Genomic DNA, 12,802 nt, shown 5'->3' with positions numbered 1-12,802 from the left:
CGTCAAAACGGTGACTTCATGCGATGTTTTGTTTAGTGCGCCAAGAACTGCACACTTTATTGGACGTCGTCCACTCCCACGTTTCGTTCCACCTCGACTAAAATAGCAAGAAAACATTTTAAACAAACACAACCCGGTGGGCAGGTCTAGTGCGAAAAACCAAGTTAACTCACACTTGATGAATTTCGCACATTTGCTTTTATGGCCACATAATAAACTACTCTTACACCCTTCTGTGTGTGTGTGAGTGTGAAAGTGTGTGCGTGCATGTGTACGCCTGTCTGTTACGGTATAAGGCACACTGTCGGACAAAGAAGTCAATTCATATTTAGGGTGGTAAAAATGCCAAGTTGCCCGTAAATCAAACTACTAGATGGGAGAAAAAGGCAATTAAAATGAGTCTATTTAGCTAAATAAAAGGTGACATTCATGTCTGAAAATAAAGAATGACAAATATGCAGTGCGAGGGGCCTCCGCAGTTCAACACAATCAGGTCAGGGTGACTTCCAAGTTGTTCTAAATGAAGGAGAATTTAAAAACAGGAATGAAGCGAGTTGATGTGGGGTCAGGTTTCATCATTTAACATGTTGTGTCATACGAGCGTTAAAAATAATAAAACAGTGGAATCGAATGAAATCAAACTAAAACAAAGTCAAATGAATCACCCGAACGGACAACAACACGTGAAAGCCTAAGCCCAGATGCGAACCCGGACTCTCTCGAGCGTGAGGCAACGATGGAAAAACTATATGATGATAGACTGGCCTCAATATATTGGTGTGTAAAAACAACTCACACTTGCTGACTAATGACCATGTTGTGTTTGGTGACTCATCTATAATATAAAAACTCTGAAAAGTAATCATGGAACAACCACGGGTAAGCTGCTTTTGCTGTATGCTTGTTATTCTTTCTTGCAAAAATATGAAATCATTTTGAGGCTCATCTAGGTTTCCCATCCGACGTTAATCATGATGACACCAACTTTCAAGAAGTCTTTCTTTGGACGTCTATCATAAACGTTCTAAGAGCGGCATGTGAGATAAAATAAAATAAAATAAAATAAAAACAAGGTACTCTTCCTCCTGCTACCTGGCAGTGTATAAATTCTGAATGCGCAAAAATAGTCTCCGTGTGCTTTACGTTTAACTGAGGAAAATAGAAAAGGAGGTGTCGGTTTCCCAATCTATCGCTCAGGTATCAAAAGCGGAGCTGTCACTGCGAGAGTCCGGCGGTGCGCCTCATGCTTTGGCTCTTCCGAAAAGGATCAGGGAGGAGGCTTACCTTCTAAATCCCTTCTTTCACTCAGCTGCTACAGAGTGTCATTGCTCTCCTCGCCTCGCCGCGCTGCCGATGAAAACACTGGCAGGTAAGATGGTGCCTGAAAGAAGAAGAATTAATAATGAATTATAATTAAGACAAGCCAAGTATTGACTGCCAAGAAAATGTCGGAGATAACAGTCGGAGATAAACATTTCAGGATTTTCACTCATTGCAGGTGGGTGTGGAACGTATAACTCTGGAACTCCATCCAAGCATTTTCTATCTCGAGCTTGATGCAAAGTGCAAGGCAGGCAGTCAATGACGGCTCACCCCTGCAACTCAATTCTCATTTTTAGCTTGGCTTCTAATACACTCATCAAACATGACCACCATCCGCCAAGCAAGGCCAGAAAACCACCCACCCTGCACCGTTTCAGTAAGACAGACACTCCATAGACATTTTGGGTCCCAAAAAAAAAAAACATTTGGGATCAAATATGTGGAGTTTGTCAACAGTAAACGTGTGAACAGAATGTGCATTCATGTCGACGATGAGTCATGTGGCCTACTCGGATCAGCCACACACAAGCTGCCCACCCACTAGTGATTTTATCCATCCATCCATTTTCCGAACCGCTTAGTCCCCACGGGGGTCGCGGGCGTGCTGGAGCCTATCCCAGCCGTCATCGGGCAGTAGGCGGGGGACACCCTGAACCGGTTGCCAGCCAATCGCAGGGCACACAGAAACAAACATCCATACACACTCGCACTCAGGGACGATTTGGAGTGCTCAATCGGCCTACCAAGCATGTTTTTGGGATGTGGGAGGAAACCGGAGTGCCCGGAGAAAACCCACGCGGGCCCGGGGAGAACATGCAAACTCCGCACAGGGAGGGCCGGAGGTGGAATCGAACCCGCACCCTCCTAACTGTGAGGCGGGCGTGCTACCCAGTGCCCCACCGACCCGCCAGTGATTTTATTTCAACAAAAAAAATTAAAAAAGCCTTTAAAAGCAAGCTCTGCAATCAAAACACCAACATTTTTGAAGAGTATTAACAGTAGATGAAGAGAGTCCCACTGGCGACACCTACCACCGGTCACTGATGACCTTTGACACGCTGACATCCTGCTACTTTCCTTTAGTCACCTTGCAAAGGTGTGAAGAGCAGCATGGCGCATGAACATGTGTGACGGGCCACCACAGCAGTGTTCATTTTAAGAGGTGAGTGAGATAGAAAGCGGCAGGCTAAAAGGATGTGACCCATTACAACCTCGATAGACTTTCACTTGGACATTTTGTTTTTTTTTCTTTACCCGGCAATATCAAACAAGGAGCTAATGTGTGAAGTGAAGTAGCGAAATATTTGTTCATCTCAACGCAGCAGGTTGTAACAGGTCACCTAACAACTTTCATCAATTGTAATAAAAATAAGATTACAATTTCTTTTGGCTTTAGTTTGTCATTTCTACAATTACCATATAGACAAGGTCAGATTTTCCGCCTCAAGCTCAGTCATTATTTTTCTCCATACTGAGTTGCTGTCACCCCCCCCCCCTCCCTTCCCCTGCTCTGAAAACTATAAGTTCTCCTCTGATTGACATTTCCTGCAAAAAAAAAAAAACTTAAATGTCCGGGTGGCTCGTTTGACCGCGTTATAAAGGTGCGCTGCCGTGCAATTGAGTGTGCGGGCTTGACATGTATTGAGGGAGGCCGCAGCCTAATCATTGTCAGATGGCGGACAGAGCCCTTGTGTCTGGAGACGTTCATGAGGCCGGTCACAGCCTGGAGGGGGGGGGAAAGGGGTTTCAAAAAAAAATTCAATCCACCCAATGAGCCTCCTTTGTTGTCTGAGAACATGGAAAGCAGAAAGTTCAGGATCAACTTAATATGGACTGCCAAAAACATAGCTGCAGTTTTAACAATAATAAACGAAATCGTTTATATCTTCACCACCTGTCATCAAGCACCAGAAGCGCTTCTTTCAAATTCAGTGACCTCTCGACATTTGAAACTCCTAACGATATAGTTGACGTAAAGAAATGAAGCATTTATATAAAAGACTGCTGTGTTGAAGTCACAATTTGAATCAACATGGAAACATCAATCATGCAAGGAGAACCCCCACCTGCCTCCCACCATCCATCCTTCCTTCCTTCCTTCCTTCCTTCCTTCCTTCCTTCCTTCCTTCCTTCCTTCCTTCCTTCCTTCCTTCCTTCCTTCCTTCCTTCCTTCCTTCCACCCTTCTTGGACTCCATTTCCCCCATCCATCTCCAGTGCCCTGGAACTGAACAGTCACGGCTGTGCGCAGCGTTGATTAGCGAGAACCTGAACCCGAGGGCAATGCTGGAGAGCTCAGTGTTCTTTGTGTGTGCGTGGAGTCTCTGACAAGCTGCGCACCATCACCTTATCTTTTACTTGGCAATCACAAGAATCGACACTCGCCTGTCACAATGGAGTGAAGTTCTTTGGTTGCTCGGATACATTTTGGAGATTTGACAAGCATCTCGCTTGCGATGTCTAACTGGATCGGATTGGAGTTCTTTTTTTCTTCTCCCCCTTCTGGTGACAGGATGCCGAGTGGACACGGTTCAAAGGTTACGGCTCATAAAAGCATAGCTTCCAGCGTCATTTGGGCTATTAAACGGCCGAGCGCACGGCAGCCGTTTTCGTGCTCGACGTGGGTTAGAACATTTATCGTCAATGATGTCATCAGCTCCCGTCCTCTCAGTGTAAATTACATTTGCCACCTCTGAGTATTAACTACGCGACAATGACAGATTACAAAGGTAAATAATGCAAATGCTACTCTGGGTTCCACATATGTGTATTTGGGATCTGGCAAAAGCTAATTTAGCGTTGGGACGTCTGGTCGAAGCTGCTTCTTTAAACAGAATTTAAACTCGCCTAATAAGATCTGCCGGACAACCTGGCACGATGCCGTCGACAAGTCTCTTGGTGAAAGGCCCTCTCGTCTGTGTGGGACGCGCGGCAAGAAACCAGCCAGAAGATGTGATGTTACATAACGTACGTCAATAAGGTGATTCAATAAGCATTACGCAGCGGCCCACAAAAGATTCCCAGAAGCCTGTTTAACGCTAATTGTGAGAGATGGAAATGAATAAATCCACTGGACGCACAAATGAAGAGCCAGCCCCCTCCTGAGATTTGATTTTATATGCTTTAAAGTCAATATCGCTGGGGTGAAATTTAATTTACATGAATCAGATTTAATCACAGCGGATAAATTACTTTATGAAACACTCGGATGGGTACAATATGAATTTGGGACTCGAGGGAAGTTGGTGGCCAAATGGAAATCAGGATGAGATCGGTGAGCACATTTTCTTCTCGTGTAACCCATCATCAACATCTCGCACTTGGCGAGGAGGATAGTTTTACGCTTCCCGCTCATCCATGGCTAATGCTAAATACTTTTGCTATCTTGGTTCGATAGCTGTAAAGAAATAGATACACAAACCAGCGACGCCAGCTGATTTTAAACCGAGGAAAGCAAGAAGTACATGGAGGAAAGAATTGGTTGTGACAAGACCAGCGGGTGGCGCTAGAGGGAGAGAGAGAGCCGCGTGGGCAGCGCAACCATTAGCTCATTTTTAGCTAGCAAAACATCAGAGGAAGTTTTAGAGCCGAAAGGTTGATCTCTAACAAAACAACCAAGCAACACTGGTCAAGAATGAATGTTGCCGTTGAAAAACCATCAAGTGGTTCTTTAAAAACAAAAGAAGAAATCAACAATATGAAGTTGCTCCCCGATATTTGCTCCGAGGGAAATACTTCACTGACGAAACGGTGCCTCAAAGAAGAGCCGGCACGAAAATTTGGGGTCGTAAAAGTTAGCTGTGAAATTAGGGCCAAGTGGATCCAGATGCTTATCGTTCTTTTCACATTGCCCTCGGTCTTTTCTAATCCCCCTCTTCCCCTCTCAGGGCGCCACTCATCACTCCTTTTTTTCTTGTTCCCCAGAACGGCCGACGTGGGCCGTGATTACTTTTGGTTTGAACTAAGCCAAGCCAAACACCGGCAGAAGGAGGTGAAAACCAGAAACAGCCTTTCGACTTCAAAGTTAGATTGCGCAACTTCTGTAAAAAAATGGAAAGGTTGACGGTGTGAAGGAAAAGTGGCCAGAAGAGGGAAGGAATCGATTCTTAGGTCAATAATCTCAACTCCAAACAGATAAGGTATCAATTTGGTTACTTATACGTATTTTTTAACATAGACTAGAAGACAATAAGTCATTTCATGAGAATTAAACTTCAAATTTGGTCTTCAAAATGTGATTCCCAAAAATATATTTGAAATCCAAAGTTTTGGTGCGACTCCAGCTAACAATTTAGTTCTTTTCAGATAATTCTGTTTGCTATCTTCACTGATGACTACTATCGGTCTTTAAGGGCAGAGTCTGTAATCAGCATTTAAGGGAGGGCGGGAAATGTTTCAAAGGCAACTCTTCGTAACATCATTCGAGAAGAGAAGGTAAAGACAGGAGGGGCGTGACTGAACTGTGTGCCCTGCGTGAATTATAGAGGATCGCTCCATCATGAGACCATCATGGTCCACCCTGAGGGGGTGCAGCAGTAAGAGCAAAGTCATGAACCTGATGATGAAGATAAGGGAGGATCTGGAAACAATAGCTGGACACGCTTAAAGGTGGACATTAATGTTTGTATGCATTATACTGCCAAGTTTTTTATTCAGTAAAACAGAGTGCTACTTTTGTTGTTAAAAAAACATTACAATTTTTTTTTTTTGGAGCGGTTGGAACAGATTAACAACATTTGTATTCATTTCAATGGGGGGAAAACGATTTGAATACATTTGACATGACACGACCCGAATCACTTGAACCTTTGATATGCTAATTTGGCAACATGTCGTGCGTGAGGTACCTGCAGAAGAACAACGCGGTAGAATGGGATACAGACGTACCTAATAAAGTGGCACGTACGCGAAGGCGCCGGTAATGTTTAAATTGTTAGAATCAGACACCTTGTCTCGAATCACGGGGTATCTGATGCTATTAGGCTACCCCAAACCACGCACACACACACACACACACACATTATATGCACATACACAAAGTAAAAGTGAGGCGAGCCGCAATGTGAAACTCAATTACACAGCCAATTGAGCCAATGTGGCCGCATGGCAGATTTGCATCATGTGTTCTAGCCCCAAATAAGATTGCCGCTTATTTACGTAAACTAAGAAAACTGTTCACAGACACACTTTAATGTGGTTGTAGAGAAACAAAATTGAGAAACAAAAATGATAACTATATAACAAACACCGTCGACAAGCATTGGTATAACAACGTCCTTTGCTTTTTCTTTGGCTTTGCATTGGAGCAGCCTTAGCATTAGTGTCAAGATATACTGTATAATTTTTAACATTGCCTGCTCCAATAATAGATTGTTATAAAAAGAAAAAAAGAACTTCAATAATTACATTAAATATAAAATTTCAGGGGGAATAAGTCAACTATTTTCTCGTAAATCTCAAATATTTTTCCCTTAAAAATGATATCTTTCTTGGGGGGGATCTTGACTATTTCCTACAAATGATTTTATTAATATACTTTTAATTTTTTGCTTTAAAAAAATATATGTATATAATTGTTCTTTTAAAACTATTACAGTAAGAGATGGGAGATGACGTTTATTATTATTATTATAGTAAGTTTGGACATAGTTTCAGCTTTTCCCATCAGTGGTCACCACAGTTAGTCCCTCGCATTATTTGGGGGGGGGGGGCAATGTAGTAAATGTTTGCTGTGATTTTAGTCATTTAGACCCCATCTTCAAATAAAAATATACGTATTTATCACCTCGTTATATAACCAAACACCATATACAGTCTAGTAAACCGGTTAGGCTATTAAAAAACGTGCTAAGTTGCTATTGACTTTGCAACAGCGGTTTGACCTGAACTGGACCTGCAAGTAACTTCATTGAACACGTTTTCCTTTCTGAAAGCGTGAAAAAACATTCAACTCGAGCAACTGCTTTCCTACCTGTGGTGTCCTGTCACGATGTCCGGCTGGTGGAAAAGATGCGACTTGTCTGGATCTCTTGTGAACTGCCTCTGCAGTCTGCAGACTCTTCGCCGTGCTCGTGTGTGAGTACGCGCACGTCATGCGTGCGCGTACCTGTACGTGCCTGCGCCTGTGCTGTGCGACAGCAAGCGCACACTGTCGGATTCGCGTCAGATTGATAAAATAAAATAAAATAAAATAAAATAAAATAAAATAAAATAAAATAAAATAAAATAAAATAAAATAAAATAAAATAAAATAAAAAATAAAATAAAATAAAATAAAATAAAATAAAATAAAATAAAATAAAATAAAATAAAATAAAATAAAATAAAATAAAATAAAATAAAATAAAATAAAATAAAATAAAATAAAATAAAGGCTCAACTGTATAAAATAATGCATCACCACCTTCTAGTTATGAAAAAGAAAGAGAATTTGAGATCATGTTAAAAATGTTGATAAAAGCAAAAGAATTATACTATGAATGCATAATGTGAAAATGTATCACCGATGTGTTTAAATCAATAATTTAAGAGTAAAATGTTGCAATCTCCACCAATAATCAACTGCAGATGAGGTTTTTATTACTTTACGCACATTTTTGTGAGACGATAAAATATACGTAAAAGAAATTGTTATTATGTAAATTGTGTTTTGAAAAACAGTCTCTATGATAAAATACAAAACTGTTAAACTGTTAGACAAAGACCCCCCCCCCCCACACACACACAAATAAAGAAATTGCTTCTTTTTAAAAAAGCCATCAGAGAGGAAAAAAAGCTATATTTTTTGTGTTTGTGCATGTTTTTTGCACAGAGGTTTGTCTTTCTTGGAGAAGAAAGTTTGTCCCTCCAAAGAGATGGAACATACCTGTGGGCATAAGAAAAAAAAGACACCATGTAGAGCATCTGAAGTGGAAAACGCATGAGATGAGGATGACCAACAGTCCATTGCACTTACAGCGCACACAAAGCAGTTGTCGTGCCACGTGTAGCCCAGCGCCTCAAGGAACTTGTCTCCTGCCTCGATGGGAAACTCGCAACCATGGCAGCCCGTGCCAAACAAACTGTAGAAGTCTATGACAACACACAAATTAAACAGCAGTACAATGTGACATTGGAGAGAATTTTGAAAAGTGGACTGAAAACACTTTTAAAATGGTATTGGTTGGTCTGACCTTGCTCACAGTAAGGTTCGCCATCCTCCAGGTGGAAGGTGTTATTTCGGATTGGCTGTTGACAGGAAGCGCACAGGAAGCAATGGACGTGCCACGTCTGCTTGAGAGCATTAATCACCTCCTGGACACCAAAACAAAGAGGTTAGCTAAAAACACCATCATCATACTAAAGAAAATCTTTTTTGACACAACTGGAGCCGAATTCAAACGTCACACTTGTACTATTACGACTAACTTAACGATCACTGTTTTTTTTTTTTTCTTCTTGCTCTTCTTCTGGGAAGCTCATGACTCGGCTTAAAATAGACATTCCCCACCCTGAAAAGTGTGAGAACACCACCGGGACAGGGAATCAATGGAAAAGCTGGCGGGTCATACTAAATTGGTTGGGAGGGGGCGGGCTTAGGGGCAAGAGGGCGAGAAAACAGGTTAATAAGACGCTCTAAGCTGCTTGAAGATGTGTGAGAAACGGAGGCTTTGGTAGGGGATTGGAGGCCCTGGACAACTTTGGAACATGTGACGGATGAATGTCAGGCAACCCGCTCACCCCCAAGATCTTGGCCTGGCAGCGGCTACACGTCGGCGCAAAAAAGTCTTCGTAGCAGTGTTCGCAGTAAACGTGGCCTTGCTCTTCCACAAAGCCGATGTCGGCCAGGGATGTGGTGCAGTGGACACAATTGAATTCTTCTTTATGCCACGATTTGCCCATTGCTACCAAAAACGGTCCCCTGAAACAATAAGAAAAAAGTTGATTTGTGTTTGAAGCATGTAAAACTATACTATGTTTTACTGTAATGGGAAAATAATTTTCCTTTACCTGATGACCTTATTGCAGTGGCCACACATGGGCGTGCGAGTCCCGGCAGGGTAGTGTTCCGCCATTTGCACCAGCGAGTCCTCGTCTTTCGGGTGGACCCGAGGCACGGGGCGGGCGGGGGCAGGACACCTGGCCGTGCTGCCGTCGGACTTTACGCCAAAGGAGGGTGTGATTAAACCACATTTTGGACTCACGCCTGTTGAGAATGAACATGGATCACTACAGGAAACAAACTGTTTTTCCCCAAAAGTGTAATACAATAGGTTTACTATTCTTTAAATTATTTCACAATACTGTGCAAGTAACATATATGTGTGTGTGTGTGTGTGTCTGTGTGTGTGTGTGTGTGTGTGTGTGTGTGTGTGTGTGTGTGTGTGTGTGTGTGTGTGTGTGTGTGTGTGTGTGTGTGTGTGTGTGTGTGTGTGTGTGTGTGACTTCCTCCTAGGTGCGCGAGTTGTTTGACTTTTGGCCTTTTCGTCTGCACACCCAGCAGGTGTCGGCAAGGCAGCCTTGTCACAACCGTGGATTTTCCACATCAGTCATTGAAAAGACACACACACACACACACACACACACACACAGACACACACACACACACACACACAGAGCAGCAACAGAAGACACACCTGGCTAAACACGTGCACTGGCCTTTGGCGCCACAACACGGTGGATGGACACAGGCATCGTAAAGTAAGTAAATTTTTCGACTTGAATCGACACAACATACACACCCAGGCGCACACACACACAGTGTGTTACCTTGAGCTCTTGCAGGTGATTTGATCATGGTCTTGACAGTAGCAGACTCGTGGCTGCTGGGCTCACACTCTTCACTGTGTAAAGCAAAGTAACTCATTGAAGTTATGGGAAATCAATATTCAAGTGTATTTTATATTTGATACGGAGCAAAGATTCTATTGAGAAATATGTGTGTCTGTTTTTGGAGTATTTTCTTCAAAGCCCGACTCGGAAAACCGCCACCCACATAGCCGTGACGTTTTATTCACATTGGCCTGCCAGGTAATAATAATAAAAAAAAAAAAGTCGATTTTGATGAAGATGTAAAAATTAAACGACATCATTTATTCAGACTTGTGTGTGTGTGTTGGTTTTTCATGCTGGCGCACTTTCTCTCTTGGGTGCCCTTGGTGGAATACAAGCAAGACAGAGTCCAGACCACCTACTCGCTGACAGAGCAGAGACAAATATGGTCCTGCCCAAAACAACACAGCGCTCAGTCGACTTCCTACTTGGACCGGTCGCCAAGCCTTTGCGATACCAGCCCATAATATAACATAACACACATGTATTCAGAACCGGAGCCAGGGTATGGAGTGGAAAGAGTCAAGTGAGAGTCATTGACAAGTATTTAGGCCAGATGCGGTGCGGACAGATGCCAGACTAGCAACATCGCGCGGGCTCATGCTAGTTCCGCCGCCTCCGCTTCAATCTATTCAGTTCATTTTATGTGCCGTATGGTACAGGAAGAGGCGGAGGAATTTAGAGTGTAGTGCTAGCTAGTCAGCACTGAGGTCAAATTAGTCACGTGACGAAGACCAAGTGTTAGACTTGTTCCCCATGTGGTCAACATGTATCCCATATGGTCTAGCATACGGTTTTTCACACAGGGGGGTCCGAGTCCAAATCCCAGTATGCAAATTTGTTTTAGGGGTCGCATCTTCTGACAGAGATTGGAAAATTTCCCGCAGATTCGGCCAAATTGAAAATATTATTACTTTGTAAAGCAACGGTCAGAATGTGCGACTTGTACACGTGAATGCTAACTGCTAGCGACTAACTGGCATGAAGTCAGATTTTTCTTTTTAAACATTCCATGCTCCTGTAGTAATGTTAAACGCGAGCTAGCTCATCGTACTGTCGCGCTAACAACATTTGTACCGCATTTATCGTCGGCCACGCTAATTACGAGCGAAAACACGTGAGGCTAACCCCAGCCTCTCGTTCATTAGCGACAATTACGCCGCAGGTTGTTAATATTCTCCAGTGTCTCCGGCAATTACCAGGGAGGTTTATCCCATTCCGCTCGACTGATTGGCTGATTAAGTAAGAGAGCCCCACTGTTTACGTTCATTAGCGGCCCATCTGGATATAGCATAAGCCTGTTCGCCAAAGCTACAAAACAACAAGAGGAAGGAGGGCGTGTGTGATTTTATCAGCGCTGTTTTGTCCAGCAGTATAATGCTATCACCATTATCTACTGTATTCAATTAGTTGGGTTAGTCCTGTAGAAATGTGTTTTTATTTTTCATTTCTATCGCTAAATCAACAATCCCTCTCACCCTTAGACAGACAGCTTATTTTTGAAGTTCTAATGTTCTCTAGTTCTTTTATTATATTTTGCAATATACTGTTGCTATATTTCTTTATTGAAAAAAAAAATCTAACAAATAAATGTGTTTTTAGGGGAGGGCTGGGCCACATACAGTTCAATCCAAATAAAATGAGTCACAAGCTCGGTGGTACGTCAAGGTACCGCTGCGCAGTAAACGCTTGAAAGTTTAATACGGACAATATGTTACTGTCCTCCATGAAGTAGGGCAGAAATTGCTGCCTCGTTCATTTCAAGGCTTTGGGTGTCAGCATGGTTTCAAAGTAGCAAATGTGTTCCCATTAACTTGGTACCAGGAGACAGTCCATATGTCCCCAGAGACAACTTTGAACACTGCGCTTGGTGTGAAAGGAGCTTTTGATCACTCACCGGCTCCTAGACACAACTGTACGCCACGAAAGAACGAAGCGTGTGCTTACGATCGATGCCTCGTCTACACGTACTGTAAATGTGAAGCGGCGACAATTAAATGTGATCCAAAGTCTACGAGAGCGTTAAGCGAAAGACCATCTGCCGGGTGCCCAAGTGAACGAACGTCAGTCATCTTAATGGTCCATTTGTTGGCTGTTCAAATGAAAGCCACGCGTTTTATGAGCGCCACTGCGCCTACGTCATTGTTGGACTCTCACAGGATGAAAGCAGTCGTGGGACAGGTACAATCGGGGGACAATTTTGTGTTTTTAGGATCTATCTATCTATCTATCTATCTATCTATCTATCTATCTATCTATCTATCTATCTATCTATCTATCTATCTATCTATCTATCTATCTATCTATCTATCTATCTATCTATCTATCTATCTATCGTATTTTCCGCACTATAAGGCGCACCGGATTATAAGGCGGACCTTCAATGAATGGCCCATTTTAAAACTTTGTCCATATATAAGATATATACATTTGGCCCGCGGGCCGGACTTTGGACACGCCTGCTGTAGTGGCTCAATATTGGTCCATATATAAGGCGCACCTGATTATAAGGCGCAGTCGGCTTTTGAGAAAATTGGAGGTTTTTAAGTGCGTCTTATAGTGCGGGAAATACGGCATCTATCTATCTATCTATCTATCTATCTATCTATCTATCTATCTATCTATCTATCTATCTATCTATCTATCTATCTATCTATCTATCTATCTATC

The 12,802-nt window shown here is 42.7% G+C and overlaps 2 protein-coding genes across 2 annotated transcripts in view; both read right to left on the bottom strand.

Annotated features, from left to right (window-relative positions):
- bmpr1ba (bone morphogenetic protein receptor, type IBa) overlaps positions 1 to 7,401 on the bottom strand; it is a 34,997-nt gene extending 27,596 nt beyond the window's left edge. Inside the window, exons 1-2 of the mRNA XM_037259051.1 lie at positions 7,293 to 7,401; positions 1,285 to 1,381 (exon numbers count right to left, since the gene is read on the bottom strand). The gene's annotated coding sequence lies outside the window, so the exon portion shown is untranslated. The remainder of the gene's footprint in view (positions 1 to 1,284; positions 1,382 to 7,292) is intronic.
- Positions 7,402 to 8,026: 625 nt separating this feature from the next.
- Positions 8,027 to 10,407, bottom strand: LOC119127273 (PDZ and LIM domain protein 5-like). The gene is made up of 6 exons (XM_037259170.1): positions 10,070 to 10,407; positions 9,311 to 9,506; positions 9,041 to 9,221; positions 8,494 to 8,614; positions 8,277 to 8,392; positions 8,027 to 8,186 (listed from the first exon to the last, which is right to left on the bottom strand). Exons 1-6 carry the CDS (start codon positions 10,164 to 10,166, stop codon positions 8,097 to 8,099), a joined length of 801 nt encoding a protein of 266 aa, XP_037115065.1. The 5' UTR covers positions 10,167 to 10,407; the 3' UTR covers positions 8,027 to 8,096.
- Between the last annotated feature and the right edge of the window lie 2,395 nt (positions 10,408 to 12,802).

This window comes from Syngnathus acus, chromosome 9 (assembly GCF_901709675.1).
Source record: "Syngnathus acus chromosome 9, fSynAcu1.2, whole genome shotgun sequence".
NCBI classification, from domain to species: domain Eukaryota; kingdom Metazoa; phylum Chordata; class Actinopteri; order Syngnathiformes; family Syngnathidae; genus Syngnathus; species Syngnathus acus.
This window is presented reverse-complemented; position numbering and strand designations above follow the sequence as displayed.

What these genes read in the sequence shown, in the direction of transcription:
- LOC119127273 (XM_037259170.1), bottom strand. Translation starts at nt 10,166, where the DNA reads ATGAGTTACTTTGCTTTACACAGTGAAGAGTGTGAGCCCAGCAGCCAC. An exon ending in CACTGCAATAAGGTCATCAG is followed by an intron (nt 9,222 to 9,310) that starts GTAAAGGAAAAT and finishes TTATTGTTTCAG; the next exon opens with GGGACCGTTTTTGGTAGCAA. An exon ending in ACAACTGCTTTGTGTGCGCT is followed by an intron (nt 8,187 to 8,276) that starts GTAAGTGCAATG and finishes TTATGCCCACAG; the next exon opens with GTATGTTCCATCTCTTTGGA.